Source organism: Gossypium hirsutum, chromosome D13 (assembly GCF_007990345.1).
Source record: "Gossypium hirsutum isolate 1008001.06 chromosome D13, Gossypium_hirsutum_v2.1, whole genome shotgun sequence".
Classification (NCBI taxonomy): Eukaryota; Viridiplantae; Streptophyta; class Magnoliopsida; order Malvales; family Malvaceae; genus Gossypium; species Gossypium hirsutum.
Window position 1 is genome coordinate 60,912,017 of NC_053449.1, and position 14,587 is coordinate 60,926,603.

At 31.4% G+C, this 14,587-nt stretch overlaps 2 protein-coding genes and 1 non-coding gene across 3 annotated transcripts; all 3 read left to right on the plus strand.

Annotated features, from left to right (window-relative positions):
- The first annotated feature begins 4,034 nt into the window (after positions 1-4,034).
- Positions 4,035-5,387, plus strand: LOC107932037 (putative disease resistance protein RGA1). Its single transcript, XM_016863980.2, has one exon. It carries the CDS (start codon positions 4,325-4,327, stop codon positions 4,883-4,885), a length of 561 nt encoding a protein of 186 aa, XP_016719469.2. The 5' UTR covers positions 4,035-4,324; the 3' UTR covers positions 4,886-5,387.
- Positions 5,388-7,368: 1,981 nt separating this feature from the next.
- TRNAG-UCC (transfer RNA glycine (anticodon UCC)) lies at positions 7,369-7,440 on the plus strand. The gene has a single exon. It is a non-coding gene; the product is annotated as a tRNA-Gly (tRNA).
- A 3,052-nt stretch (positions 7,441-10,492) lies between these two features.
- LOC107932029 (putative disease resistance protein RGA1) lies at positions 10,493-11,578 on the plus strand. The gene has a single exon (XM_016863971.2). It carries the CDS (start codon positions 10,493-10,495, stop codon positions 11,576-11,578), a length of 1,086 nt encoding a protein of 361 aa, XP_016719460.2.
- The last annotated feature ends 3,009 nt before the right edge of the window (positions 11,579-14,587 follow it).

The window sequence follows — 14,587 nt, forward strand, 5'->3', positions numbered from 1 at the left end:
TTTATGTGGCAATTAGACCATAAATTAGTGTTATGGACACAAAAGGGTATTTCTAGAAAAATATCTAAGTAATGGGTCAAGGGCATTTTTGTCCAAATTGGGTAAAAGACAAAATAAAGAGAAAATAAGTGTCCATCTTCTTCAAAAAAATCAGAAGCTTGCTGCCGAAAGTTTCAGGTTACCATAGTTAGGGGTTTTGATTTTCCTAAGCTCAATTGTAAGTGATTTCTTGCCCCGTTTTTAATTATTTTCGTATTTTTATGCTTATTGAAGCTTGAATTTCATGTTTCTACCATTTAATTTAAATGAAATTAAAGTTTAAAAATTGACCCATTCATGATATAATTGTAAATTGATTAGTGATGTTAAATAATGAATGTTTGAAGTGTTAATTACAAGTTTTACTAGATGAATTTCAATGAAAAATGTTGAAAAAGGGCTAAATTGTGAAAGATGGTAAAGTGTGCATAAAGTTGTGATTTTGTGAAATTGAGGCCCGTTATGAGCATGAAATATGATTTAGTGAAGTTTGAAATTTAAGAATTTAGAGAATTTTATTTTTACGAGCTTAGGGACAAAAGTGGAATTTTTGAAAAGTTATGGGGAAAAATGTAAATGTGTCAAAATGTTGTGTATGAATTGTATTTGAATGGAATATTGATAAAATGTATTAAATTGTGTTAATATAGATCAAGAAAGAAGAAATAGTGCAAGTGATCGGGGAAAAGAGAAAGTTATCGACTAAATTACAAAAATAGTCGTTTTGCATCCGAGGTAAGTTATATGTAAATAATAGTTATATTTGTATAAATTGTGAATTATATTTGATATGTGAATTAATATTGAATGTGGAAGGAAAGTTGTTCATGAATTATTCAAGTGATAAAGTGTTGAAAATAAAGTGTTAAGTGTAAATTCCCGGTTGAACTTAGGAATAGAATTGGATACAAGTGACATGTCACTAGAGACCAGTGTTACAGTGTTACAGTGAGTCCCGGGTGCTGGGTGATCTAGCATGTGTTGCAGACACCTGACAGCTTGTGTGAGCAGACCCGCGGACATTTCCAGTGTTATTGATCAGTGGTAGCTTCGGCTACATTTCAGTGGTAGCTTTGGCTACATCCAGTGGTAGCTTCGGCTACATATCAGTGGTAGCTTCGGCTACATATCAGTGTGGCACTTATGTGCTAAATCTCTATGTATCCGTGTATATTTCAAGTGTTCAACGGGATTAATAATGAATTAAAGTGAATATGAAATGTTAAGTGTGAAAATGTATATGCAAGTGAATTGGTAAGATTGTGTATGTGTAAGTGATTGAAATTGCTAAGAAATATTTTGATTAGTTATATGTTAAAAGTGTTAATTATTAATTGAGTAATTATTGTTTACATGTAACTTACTAAGCTATTTATAGCTTACACATATCTTTCTTTCCTTTGTTTTATAGTGATTTGAACTTGATCGAATAGTGGACCGTCGGAGCTCGTATCACACTATCATAACCATCTCGGTATTATGTGCTTTTCAAAATGTTTAAACTATGGCATGTATAGAGTCTTAATCATTTTGAGCATGTCCAAATGATATGGCTAATGTTAGCTATTGAAGTAGTTATTAAAGAATATGTTTTGGAGTTATGTATGTTTAAATGGTAACTAATTCAAAGAAGCAGTTTCTTTGACAGCAGCAGTGACGTGAATGTGAAAAAATCACCATAAATAGTAGAAATGGAATTAGAGGGTGAATGATATATAGAATTAAAGCTTATCAAGTCTATTTTACATGAAAGAAACGGTGTAGGCAAAGGAATTTTATATTTTGAGATATTTAAATTTTAGTGAGACAGGGTCAGAATGGTTTTTGAAGTCCCCTGTTCTAACTTTAGAAAATCATTATAAATTGTACAGAAATAATTATAGGTCATAATTTATATGTTTAGATTCCTTAGTGAGTCTATTTTCAAAATAAATTAATGTTAACCTTATATGAATTCTGTACAATTAGATATTTGATTTTTAGCACCAAGAGGTCAGATCTGTCGAGCTGTGAAACAGGGGATACTTTAATGAATAAACTGTACTAATGTGCTAAGTCAAAAATTCTGAAACTTTTATGGTAAGTAGGAATATGAATCTAGTTTCACGGAAAATTTACGGATTTAAATTTTGAGTTTCGTAACTCAAGTTATAATTAAATTAGTGACAGTTGCGCAGGTGGACAGTGTTGTTATGAACAGTGAATTTAATTTTAAAAGCAAATTTTTATGCTCCGAATCGGTAAGTTAAATTGGATGACATCTCGTACTCGATTCCGGAGACGGTCTCGGGTAAGGGGTGTTACAAAAATATTATTATTGAATTAGACATTGTTCAAACAAAACTCTTGTATCATTTTTCTATAAATAAGAACTACGAGTAAACCTATGAACATACTTTGCATACACTTTTGAGTATCGATATTCTATCTAAAAATAGTGATAATTTTTAAGAATAAATTCTATTTTTAATAAGAGTACTCTTAGTTTTTAATTTATAGAAAGAATTAACTTTCCAATTGAAAGTTAAATGAAAATTTCATTTTGTGCACTAATTTGATTTGTTTGTGCTTCTTTTTTAAAAAATGGATTGTGCCTTAGGTAAGACTTTTTTAGCTCGGCCAGGCCCGGATTGGCAAAAAGACAAAAAAATCTACTATTTTCTTATTGTTTTCCTATTGTTTTCCCATTATTTTGCTACCATTTCACTATTATGTTACTATTTGTTTGTTATTGTTTGGATATATTGTATAACTCTTATTTATTGTTAATTATGTTACTACTTTTGAGGCATTTGCTTGATAAGTTACACCCATCTTAGTGTTATTTAAGTATAAATTTTTTAATTTGTTAAGAAATATTTATTTTAATGTTTTTAGTATTTTTGATGTATTATATTTTTAATTTTTATATACAAAATAATATAAAAATTAATTCAGCTGAACCGAGCATGGGTTTTAGTACTTTTATCCGATTCGAACTTAGGCAAAAATTTAAGCCCATTTTTCGGATCGAATTGAGCTTGGACCTAGTAAATGAGCCTAAATTTTGGAGAAGACAAGACCTAGCTCATATATTGGTCTGTAACAGAAAATGATTAGTGGTGACTGTTTTGTTATTTTTTGAAAGTTGAGTGACTAAATTGAAACTTGAATGATTGTTTTGCCAATTACTCCAAAATTGAGTAATGGTTGGTGTAATTTACCCTATTTATTTCTTTCATATAATAAGGATTTTTCCTTTTTCCGAATTATATACCCCCAGCTCAGTCAAGTAAAGCCAATCAAAATGACAGATATTTGGCTGAAACTTCGATTTTGTTCAAAAAATTATTTTCCCGAGAACGAGAAGGTTTGTTTTATTTTTTTCAGATTTTGGGCTACAACAAGAAATTCTTTGTTTGATTTCCTACTACAAAAAAAGAAGAAGAAAAACTAGTCAATCTCTCTGTACGACCTTTCTTCGTTCTTTGCTCTAGAAATTCAATTATGGCGGAAACTTTTCTGTTCAATATTGCAGAAAGGGTTCTGGAAAAACTAGTCCATCTCTCTGTACAAGAAATTCGCTTGGCGTTGATTGTCAAAACCGAACTGAAAAGTCGGAGGACACCATGAGCAGCATTAAAGCTGCGCTCTTGGATGCTGAGCGGCAATAGCACCACAACGAGAAGTTGCGCCTCTGTATGTGGAAACTCAGAGACATCTTTTACGTTGCTGAGGACGTTATTGACGATTTCAAGTGTGAAGCTCTTCGCAAACAGGACGCCATCAATCAGGGGCCAAACCAGAACAATTTTTTAGCGGCAGGATGAAATTTTAATTTTTTATAATATATATTTTTATAATTTTTAAAGGATTAAATCGAATTTTTGTAATTTTAGGGAGGCCAAAGTGTAATTTTATTTTTACTAATTTTATTTTATTTTTTTAAAATCTCAAGAGCTTAAATGACAATTTTACATTTTAGGGCCGAGCCCCTGCCAGCCCCCAGATTCGCCACGACCATCAATCATCCCAACATCAACAACTTAAAGGTGCAAGTTTTAGGTTCCTGCTGTTGCCAGTAAGAACATTGGGAAGCCTACTATTTCAGAATACGGATGAATCTGATTGGATCTATATAAGAGAGAGCGAAATATGAAGACTTGAGCAACATGAAAACGATATTTTACCAGTGTTGAAGTTGAGTTACAATCATTTGCCATCTCATTTGCAACGATGTCTTGCTTTTTTGTCCTTGTACAAAAAGGAAGAGTTCTATTATAGTGATAGAGTTATCTATCTTTGGATGGCAAATGGACTCCTTGAGCATCCAAAGCAAAATCAAGAGTGGGAGGATGTTGGCAAACGATATTTGAATGAATTACTGTCAAGGTGCCTCATCCAAATGGAGCAGGATTTTTGGTTGTATTTTACATTCAAAATGCATGATCTGGTACATGATCTTGCATTAGATGTGTCTCAAAAAGAATGTAAAACAGTGAATTCCGAAACAGAAACGATTGATGAAAATGTTCGACATTTATTATTATGTGATGAGAAGTTGGTTGGAGTTCCACGTGTTTTGGAGGAAATGAAAAATGTTCGAACAGTAATCATCCAAGATGCTTCAAAGGAATCAAAGACTACTCATGAATCACTTATAAATCTGTGTCTCTCCAATTTCAAGTATCTACGAGCATTAGAATTAAGGAAGTCACCCTTGACGGCTTTACCGAATTCCATTGGTACCTTAAAGCACTTACGAGACCTTGACTTGGGCGGATGTAGGAGTCTACGTGAACTCCCGAGGTCTTTCGATAAGCTTCGCAGCTTGCAATCGTTATATTTGGGATATACTGGTTTGTAGCAGTTGCCTGACAGCGTGCAAAGGTTGATTGAGCTTAGACATCTAGTAATAACCATTAAAGCTACGCATTTGAAAGAAATTTCTCTTCAATACTTGGTATTGTATGAGTGTTCCGAATTAGAATGTTTACCTGAAGGAATGCAGTATCTGAAGTCACTTCGGACACTTGTCCTGGGTGGTTGTGTTAAACTTGTCTCATTGTCACGGAGCCTGAAATTCCTAACCAAGTTAGAACACCTTTATATAAATATTTGCTCGAGCATGAATTTGAAAATGGAACCAGAAGAGGAAGAAGACAAAGACCTTCAGTTGAGCCTTAAAACTCTCTCACTCGTCGGATTACTTGCCTTAAGAGATTTGCCACGATTGCTTCTTCAAGGATCTTCTTCCACTTTGCAGCAATTACGAATTACTGGGTGTCCAGACTTGTCCGTTCTACCAGCATGGCAACCGAATCTCACTTCTCTTCATTAACTTGAGATTAAGGGTTGCTTTAATTTGTGGGCTCTACAGGAGGGACTAGACCTCCTCACTAACCTGAAGTAGTGAACACCTTTAACTATTAGACCATCACACAGGGTTCATCGTTAACAAAATTTTGTCTTCAAGCAAAATATATAATGAATATATTTATGCATTTATCTATAATGAATATATTTTAATTTCATTTCGAATTCTAATATTATTTTTACAATATTTTTATCCAAATTAAAACTTGTTTAAAATTTTTTTAAATAAATAGTTGTCTAAAATAGCCAAATAGGCATATTGGGCATTGTATTCTGCATATACAACTGGGTAATTTATTCCCATTACAACTCACCTAATCTTTGTGTTTTTCACCCCACAAACACACTTCACCTAAACTCTTTTAAGGTGCCATATAACTTAGGCTTTGGCATATATATATATATACACTATTTTATAAATATTTTAAGGTTGAAGTAAATAATTATTTGTTTTATGTAAAAAAATTCATCCGTTAAATATATATTAATATAAACATTATTTTAGATTATTATGATAGAGACATCGGATTAATTCAATATTTTATATGTATGACGAGTATAATTATAACATGAAATTCAACAATTAGATTCTTAAATGATCAATCATAAAAAAAAGTTATTTAAGGGTGTAACCATGTTAATTTTATATTAATGTAATTGCAGCCATGTATACACTCAATAATAATTTTCCATGTTGTTGGTTATTGTGTTAATTTTGTTAGTACAATGTTTAAAATACTTATCACGTGTTTAAACACATTTGAGCTGCAGAACGTGACTAGAGGGAGCAAGTAGATCAGTTTCAATCCCTTATCGATAATGAGTTACTGATTTCGTCCCTATCTGAACCCTCGTCCTTCAAATTGTTACAATATCAATAGTAACCCGAATAAACATTACAAAAATCATATATTTAAAATATATTAGAATAATTATGTTACCATAAATACACATTGAATGTGACCATATGAGTCATTGAAAATCTCACCAATCTCATATTTGATGTAATTTATGATAATTCATTTAAATCAAATAAAATGAGTGGAGGGATTGATTGAAACAATAATAAGGTGAAACACTGAAAAAGGGGAGGTGGTTGAACATCATCTAATTCCTAAGAACAAATTAATAAAATATAAATGTGAATGAATTAATATACAGAAAAAGCACAAAATTACAGCCTAAACCATTAATCTCAATTTGTCTTTTCATTGGATTTGGATTTTATTTTATTCAGTTGTTTGAATTTGGATGCTAACTACATTTCTTAATATAATATATGACATAAATATAAAAAATAATAATGAAGAGCGGTTTAATATGAATTATTAATATATTTAAAATTTATAAATATGTGTCGATTGAGTCTTAATTCGATTGATATCGGTATTGTTGTCAGTATAAGAGAATGTGCGTTAAAGCATATTATCTCCTTGTTTAAGAGTTGGGGAAAGGCTGCATGAGTTCAAGTTCTTTTATAATCTAAATTTTTTTCAATAAATAATGCTGAAATTAGTTAAAGCTGTTTTGTGGCAGTTGCATTTATATAAATCTAGATAACTCATTGTCCAGATTCATTCGATATGAGCGTAAAAGTTAAAACCATAAAAAAATTAAAAATTATAAAGAGGTTCAAATATGTAAAATTATAAAAAATTAATAAAAGCGCACATTTAGAATGAACCAGAGCCGTCCTCGAGTGTCTTCTTGTAGTGTTACATGTTGCGCCGGGTGAGGGTATAACAACACTAATCAATTAAAATTATGTATAATCGACAAAAAATTTTTATTGTGATTAATTTCTTTTATTTTCTGATTTTTAAAATTGATAGGGACTAAATTGCTCAAAATTATTGAGAAGGACCAATTTTCTTAATATCAAAATTGAGAGGGAGTGGAGAGATGTTTTTACCAATCTACATAAAGCCTTTCAGTATAGTGAAATTTATGTTCACTTGTGAGTTTGGTCATCAGGCGTTTGTAGTCCAACGGTTAGGATAATTGCCTTCCAAGCAATAGACCCGGGTTCGACTCCCGGCAAACGCATTTGAATTTTTACCTTCTTTCCGTTTCCTCCGATGGAATGAAGGTGGTAACTGATGAGTTTGCTAAAAGAGACATTTGTGATATTCAACAGAGTTTGCTAAATTCTGTAGTATGACCCCCCACCTCTACACACCTAACCTTTTAACAATTTCTCCTTTTTTTTATTCATCAAAGCTTCACCATTTAATTTCTCTAAGGAGAGAGATGAAAAAAAAGTAGGGAGTGTGAAAAAGGTTGAATGATTTACGTCATAATTTTTAAATGTAAACATCATATGAATAAAATAATAGTTGCTCCTACTCTTTATATTTCTTTAGTATCTTAATAAATATTCAAATATGTAATAAGTCTTTAATAAGTTATGTGTTATGGTTTTAGAGAAGAGCCATGAATGGAGTTGATTTTGAGATATAAGTGTTTAAACCACTTTCAACTTATAAGTTGCTTTTTGCGGATAAAATTATAAAGTAAAAAGTTTAAAGTTAAAAATATATCTTCCATCATAACATTGTAGAATAAAGTTATCTTTAGTATAAATTTTTTCTCTATTTTCAATACTTTGGTGGTAAGTTGGTATTAAGAATGAAAATGACATTAAATCAGACAAATACCATATATGAAATGAAGCAATAAAGAATATCACAAATTGTGTTTAATAGTGAAAAGGGCTACCTATGTTTTTAGATTAAGATACTTTCAAAGTTTAAGGGATAGTAGAGATTTCATAAACCCTGGCACTCTTCTCTAGTGTGGCTCAAACAAAAATATGCTTCTAAGGTATTTTCTCTATCTTAATTGCCTTCATAATCATTGTTACCATTCGATTTGTCTAATATTGTTGAATTGCAAGATGACGGTTCGATGACTGATGATTGATAAAAATAAAAACTCCCTTGTGATAGCGTGAAAAGAAGGCAAATAAATCGTTTCGATAGTGATTCTTGCCAAATATGCAAATGCCCATGAATATGCAGCCAAAGCAAAAGCAGAAGTTTTCATTTTTCTTCGAGTACGTCTATCCTTTATATAACTATACAACTATGCTCTTTTAAGTAACTACTAATCTCTGTGTACCCAGTGGCAAATCTAGGGAGGTTGGCAAGGCACTTGCCCCCTAAAATGTAAAATTTTTATTTAGGCTCTTAATTTTTAAAAATTTTAAATTAGTAAAGATAAAATTACACTTTACCCCTCTAAAATTATAAAAATTCAATTTAATCTCTTAAAAATTGTAAAGATATAGACTATAAAAAATTAAAATTTCATTCAGCCCCCAAAAAGTTGTTCTAGCTTCGCCCCTGTCTGTACCATCCATTAGCTAATCTTTCTTCTTCTTCTTCTTCTTCTTTTTTGAAATTTCAGTTTTGATTGAAATCATTAAATTTATTAAATTAAATTTTATTATTTCTAAAATTTTATGTGACAAATATATTATAAGATGTATAATATCATGCCAATTTCTTATTTTCACATAATACTCACAAAAGACGTCATTATTTTAATTTTATGGATTTAACAACTATCGTTTGAGCTATGATTAAAATTTCAAAATTCGAAAAGTATAGAAACTAAATATGATCAAATTGGAGAAAAGAAACTAAATCTATAACTTATACATAGTACAAGACTAATAGCAATATTGAAGTTGAATTACAATCATTTCTCATCTCATTTGTTACGATGTCTTACCATTTTGTTCTTGTAAAAGAAGGATGAAATATGATCCTCTAGAGACCCTACTAAATACATGAGAAAACTTGAAAGGATTAGTATTCGACACTTACATCCAAATCTTGAATAATGTAACTAATTAGAACATGAATTAACGTCTTTACCGTGTCACTACCAATCAAGTTATAACATAAGGTTTTTTTATAATATTTTTTCTCTCCCTTTTACATTAATATTAGATAAATCCTTGAAGTAAGTTTGATATTGAATAAGATAAGGTTTTTTATTATATTAATTAATGTAATCAATAGAATAATCATATCGTTTATCTTATTAAAGTTTCTTGCCATTGCAATGTCAATCTCGGTAACCACCTAGATTATAGCATCTTTAATCACAACTTTGTCGCCTTCATCGTACGGTTCACGTTCAAGAACATAAAAATCAAGCACTTCACCAATCAATAGTAGCTGTTGAGATGTAAACCGGTAGCTCACCCCTCAATTTATATCCTCAAATTAGAATATTAAAGTTGGCTAAAATTTTTTATGCATTTTTTTTATGAAAACAACTTATTGAAATCGAATCGATGATTAGATTTATTATATATCGATGGATTCTCGATGTATCTGATTGGTACAGCTTTCAAAACACTAAACTTGAGTAATAGGTAAGGTTATGAAAGAAAAAAAGAGAGAAAAGCAAAGAAAATAAATAAAATTAAATTCACCGGGTACCGGTTACACTAGACTTTTAGGTCCTTTTGTTTGCCTCTTTCATTCTCTTTAAAAATGAGTCCTAAAATCAAATACATCAACGGGAGGCTAGGCGAACTTGCCACTGAGTGGAAAAGCTTTGATCTAAGACAGTATAGCGACAACCGACATGTTTTTCGCAGAGAGACTATCTCTTTTGTGCATTCTTCTGATGTTATTGGTAGAGATGAGGATAAAGAGAACATAATTAGTATGTTGATGAAACAAAGTGAGGATCAAAATGTCCCTGTCATTCCCATTGTTGGACTTGGGGGTTTAGGAAAAACCACGCTCGCTCAATTAGCATTCAATGATGATCGAGTTACTAGCCTTTTTCCTTTGAAGATATGGATCTGTGTTTCTGAGGAATTTGATCTTTCTAGATTGCTCAAGCTGATTATTCAGTCTGTAAATAAAGGAGAAAGATGTGATGATTCAACACTTGACGCCTTGCAAGCTCGTTTGAGAACCTTTTGAATGATAAGAAGTTCTTGCTCGTCCTGGATGATGTGTGGAATGAAAATAAAGCAAAATGGGTTGAGTTAAGAAATTTGTTGAGATCGACGGATGGATTTTCTCCAAACAAAATTATTGTCACCACTCGGAGTTTGAACGTGGCCTCGATAATGAGTTCAATTCCCCCTTATATATTGAAAGGTCTCCCCCTTGAAGACTGTTTGACCTTATTTACAAAATGGGCTTTTAATGATGGTGATGAGAGACATTATCCAAATCTCATTAGAATTGGGGAGGAGATTGTGAAAAAATGCAAAGGGGTTCCTTTGGCAGTAAGAACATTGGGAAGCCTACTATTTCAGAAAACGGATGAATCTGATTGGATCTATATACGAGAGAATGAAATATGGAGACTTGAGCAACATGAAAACGATATTTTACCAGTGTTGAAGTTGAGTTACAATCATTTGCCATCTCATTTGCAACGATGTCTTGTTTTTTTGTCCTTGTACAAAAAGGATGAGATCTATTATAGTGATAGAGTTATCTGTCTTTGGATGGCAAATGGACTCCTTGAGCATCCAAAGCAAAATCAAGAGTGGGAGGATGTTGGCAAACGATATTTGAATAAATTACTATCAAGGTGCCTCATCCAAAAGGAGGAGGATTTTCACTTGAAGTTTACCTTCAAAATGCATGATCTGGTACATGATCTTGCATTAGCTGTGTCTCGAAGAGAGTGTAAAATAATGAATTCCAAAACAAAAACGGTTGATGAAAATGTTCGACATCTGTTTTTATGTGATGAGAAGTTGGTTGAAGTTCCGCGTGTTTTGGAGAAATTGGAAAAAGTTCAAACAGTAATCGTCCAAGATAGTTCACTAAGATCAAAGATTTTTGATAAATCTCTTATAAATCTTTGTGTCTCCAATTTCAAGTATCTACGAGCATTAGAATTAAGAGATTCACTACTGACAGCTTTACCGAATTCCATTGGTAACTTGAAGCACTTACGAGAGCTTGACTTGGCCCGATCTGAGGATATACGTGAACTTCCAAGGTCTTTTTATAAGCTTTACTGCTTGCAATCGTTAAATTTGGGAGCTACTAGTTTGAAGCAGTTGCCCGACAGCGTGCAAAGGTTGATTGAGCTTAGACATCTTGTAATAACCATTGAAGCTAAGCATTTGAAAGAAATACGAGCAGGATGTTGGACTTCTCTTCAATACTTGGAATGTATAACTGTTTCGAATTAGAATGTTTACCTGAAGGAATGCAGTATCTGAAGTCACTTCGAACACTTCTCGTGAGTTACTGTCATAGTCTTGTCTCATTGCCCCGGAGCCTGAAATTCCTAACCAAGTTAGAACACCTTGAAATAGTGAGGTGCCTTCGAATCAATATGAAAATGGAACTAGAAGAGGAAGAAGACAAAGACCTTCAGTTGAGCCTTAAAACTTTCTCACTCTTCGGATTACATGAATTAAGAGATTTGCCACGATTGCTTCTTCAAGGATCTTCTTCCACTTTGCAGCAATTACGAATTAGGGGGTGTCCAAACTTGTCCTTTCTACCAGCATGGCTACCGAATCTCACTTCTCTTCAAAAACTTGAGATTGCTAATTGCATAAATTTGTCAGCTCTACCGGAGGGAATAGACCGCCTCACCAACCTTAAGGAATTGAGAATTTACGGATGTCCGGAGTTGAGCAAAAGATACAGAGAAAATGGGGGTAAAGATTGGCACAAAATTGCTCACATCCAAAAGGTTGATATTTACTATTGAAGAATAAGGTATGTGGTAAAATTTTAATTTCTCTATCAGATTTGATTTCATATTATCTCTCCCTTTTATATGTTTAATGTTCGTTAAGTACTCATTGTGTTTGGAAACATTGCATGTGTGAAATGTGAAGATGGAGATGGATGAATGAAGCTAAGGGTGAGGCTTTTACTTTATTTGCATTCAGATTTCACAGTTGAGAGTTGTAATTCTAATTACTGAGCTTTTTATTTGGATATTTCAAATGCCTTCATGCTATGGATTGTAATGTATAAAATTTTATGCATATTTATGTATTCTCATGGTTGGTTTGTCTTTATAATTTAGTATATAGATAAATTGGTTATCCAATTATAAAAAAAGTTACAAAATGTATGAGGTGCTAAATTGGTACATTTTGATTTGGTAATTATAACTATAGCATTGGTAGGTTTTTGAGCAGGTTTATAATCATCAAAATGTATCTTAGCTCACTTCCAAATCTTGATTTTGTAATAAGCATCAAAAGATTTATTTTTGAGCTACACAGTTTAGCACATAGCTGTTCGTTACACATGGATTGATGATATGATCGTGTGAGCTATAGAAATTAAGATTCTTTTGAACCACACAGTTTTCGCTTGTCACACGGGCTAACGGCATGCCTATGTAGGTATTGTAGGTTAGGTTATATAATTTGTACACGGTCACAATTAATTATACAGTTTAATCATACGGTTACATAGAATAATTTAATTAAATCAATAATTAATTGATTAGTTCTATAATTTAATCAATTCAAGTATCTGACTCAATTCATAATTAGAGGAATTTACAAGATTACAATCATCAATAGAGAAATATACAACTGATAAATACTCCTAAAATTACTTATACACCATGACATATACATTCATATATCTAATTGATTCAATAATGGTTTTACAATTAATCATATATTTTTAAATTACTTGTACATCATTAATTCAACATAAATTACTTGACTTACTGTTTATTTTAATTTAATATAATATTCTGAAAAGTTTAAAAAATAATAAAAGATAAATAATATTAAACTTGGTATGAAAAGTGATAATACATCCAATTTACATGTTTATCACGCTTAATTTTGATAAATTCTTGAATGAGATGCTACTAATTTTGGACCTATTATTTGATTTTTGATTAGGTGCAAAAGCAAACCCGAAAAGTTAAAAGAGTCAAAAATGCAATCTGTTGTAAAAGTTTTGAGCCAAAGAACGAGTTAATGGATAATGATTTATTTTAAGAACTTTTATTTTTGGATTTATTTGTAAAATAAATACTTTTAATTTTACTTTATTTTTAAATAACTCTTCAATATTAGATTGATGAGTATAAGTAGAATTAGGGTTTTAGGCGAGGTACAAGGAGGGAGAATGGAATGGGGAATTGAACTTCCTTCCCTGTTCTCAATTCTGTTTTAACTCTTTTCTTTACTTGTGTATTATTGCACCATTTACCTTTTTGTTTTAAACTCATAATTAATAACTCTATAGATAGCGGTGAGATCTGAACCCGCATTTCAAAACTTCCGTTTCAGTGTTTATTGTTTTTTCGGTTTAGGAGATAGACTTCATAGTCTCACAAAATTATATTGGCATCAAGTTAAAAAGAGTTTGTTGATTCAGTATTGATAGGCATACAGTTAGAAATACTGAGTTGATCGTTTATCATATTCAATCTACTGAAGAACACATTGACATATCCAATTAAGTAGTCAGTTAGATTCTGTTAGGAGGAAATAGCAATCAATTTTGAAACGGTTGAGGCCATTGGTTCAAGTTGGGCCATTCTAGTTCGCAAGGTTATCGGAGTTAAATCGTGGACTCGTGTTTCGTAGTTATTCATTCAATAAAGGTTAGTTGTTGGACGTTCTTGCAATAAATTTACACATAGAAAGGTTAATAGTTCAAGGCATCCTCGATTGTTATAATTGACTTATCAATCAAAGGAGAAGACTTGCTGTTAAAATACTTATCGTAAATTTAGACATATATAAACCCTAAATAAAATACTTCTTATACATATTAAAGCCAAACCATTTATTTATCCAACTTATATTTATTTTGGTAAAAGAAGACTTATATTTATTTACTTTATTCCTAAAACTTAAAACAAACCCATCTTTATCTTTTAAGTTTCAAAAAGAGTCTTAAATTTTATTTTTCAAACATTCCCCCATTTAACCTAAAAAAATCCTTCTCCATCGCTTAACTATGCAAATATTCAAATTATATTACCATATATAATTTATGAATTTAATTTAAATAATATTTTTAATCCACATACCGGTAAACTATTAAAATAGTTATCTTTTTTTTATTTCAAGTTACATTTTAGTCACTTACGTTAATATTTTTTTTACGAAATCATCACTCGGCCGTTACATTTAAATGATATTTTTAATCCATATACCTTTTAATGGGTAAACTATCAAAATAGTGACCTTTTTTTTTTTTAC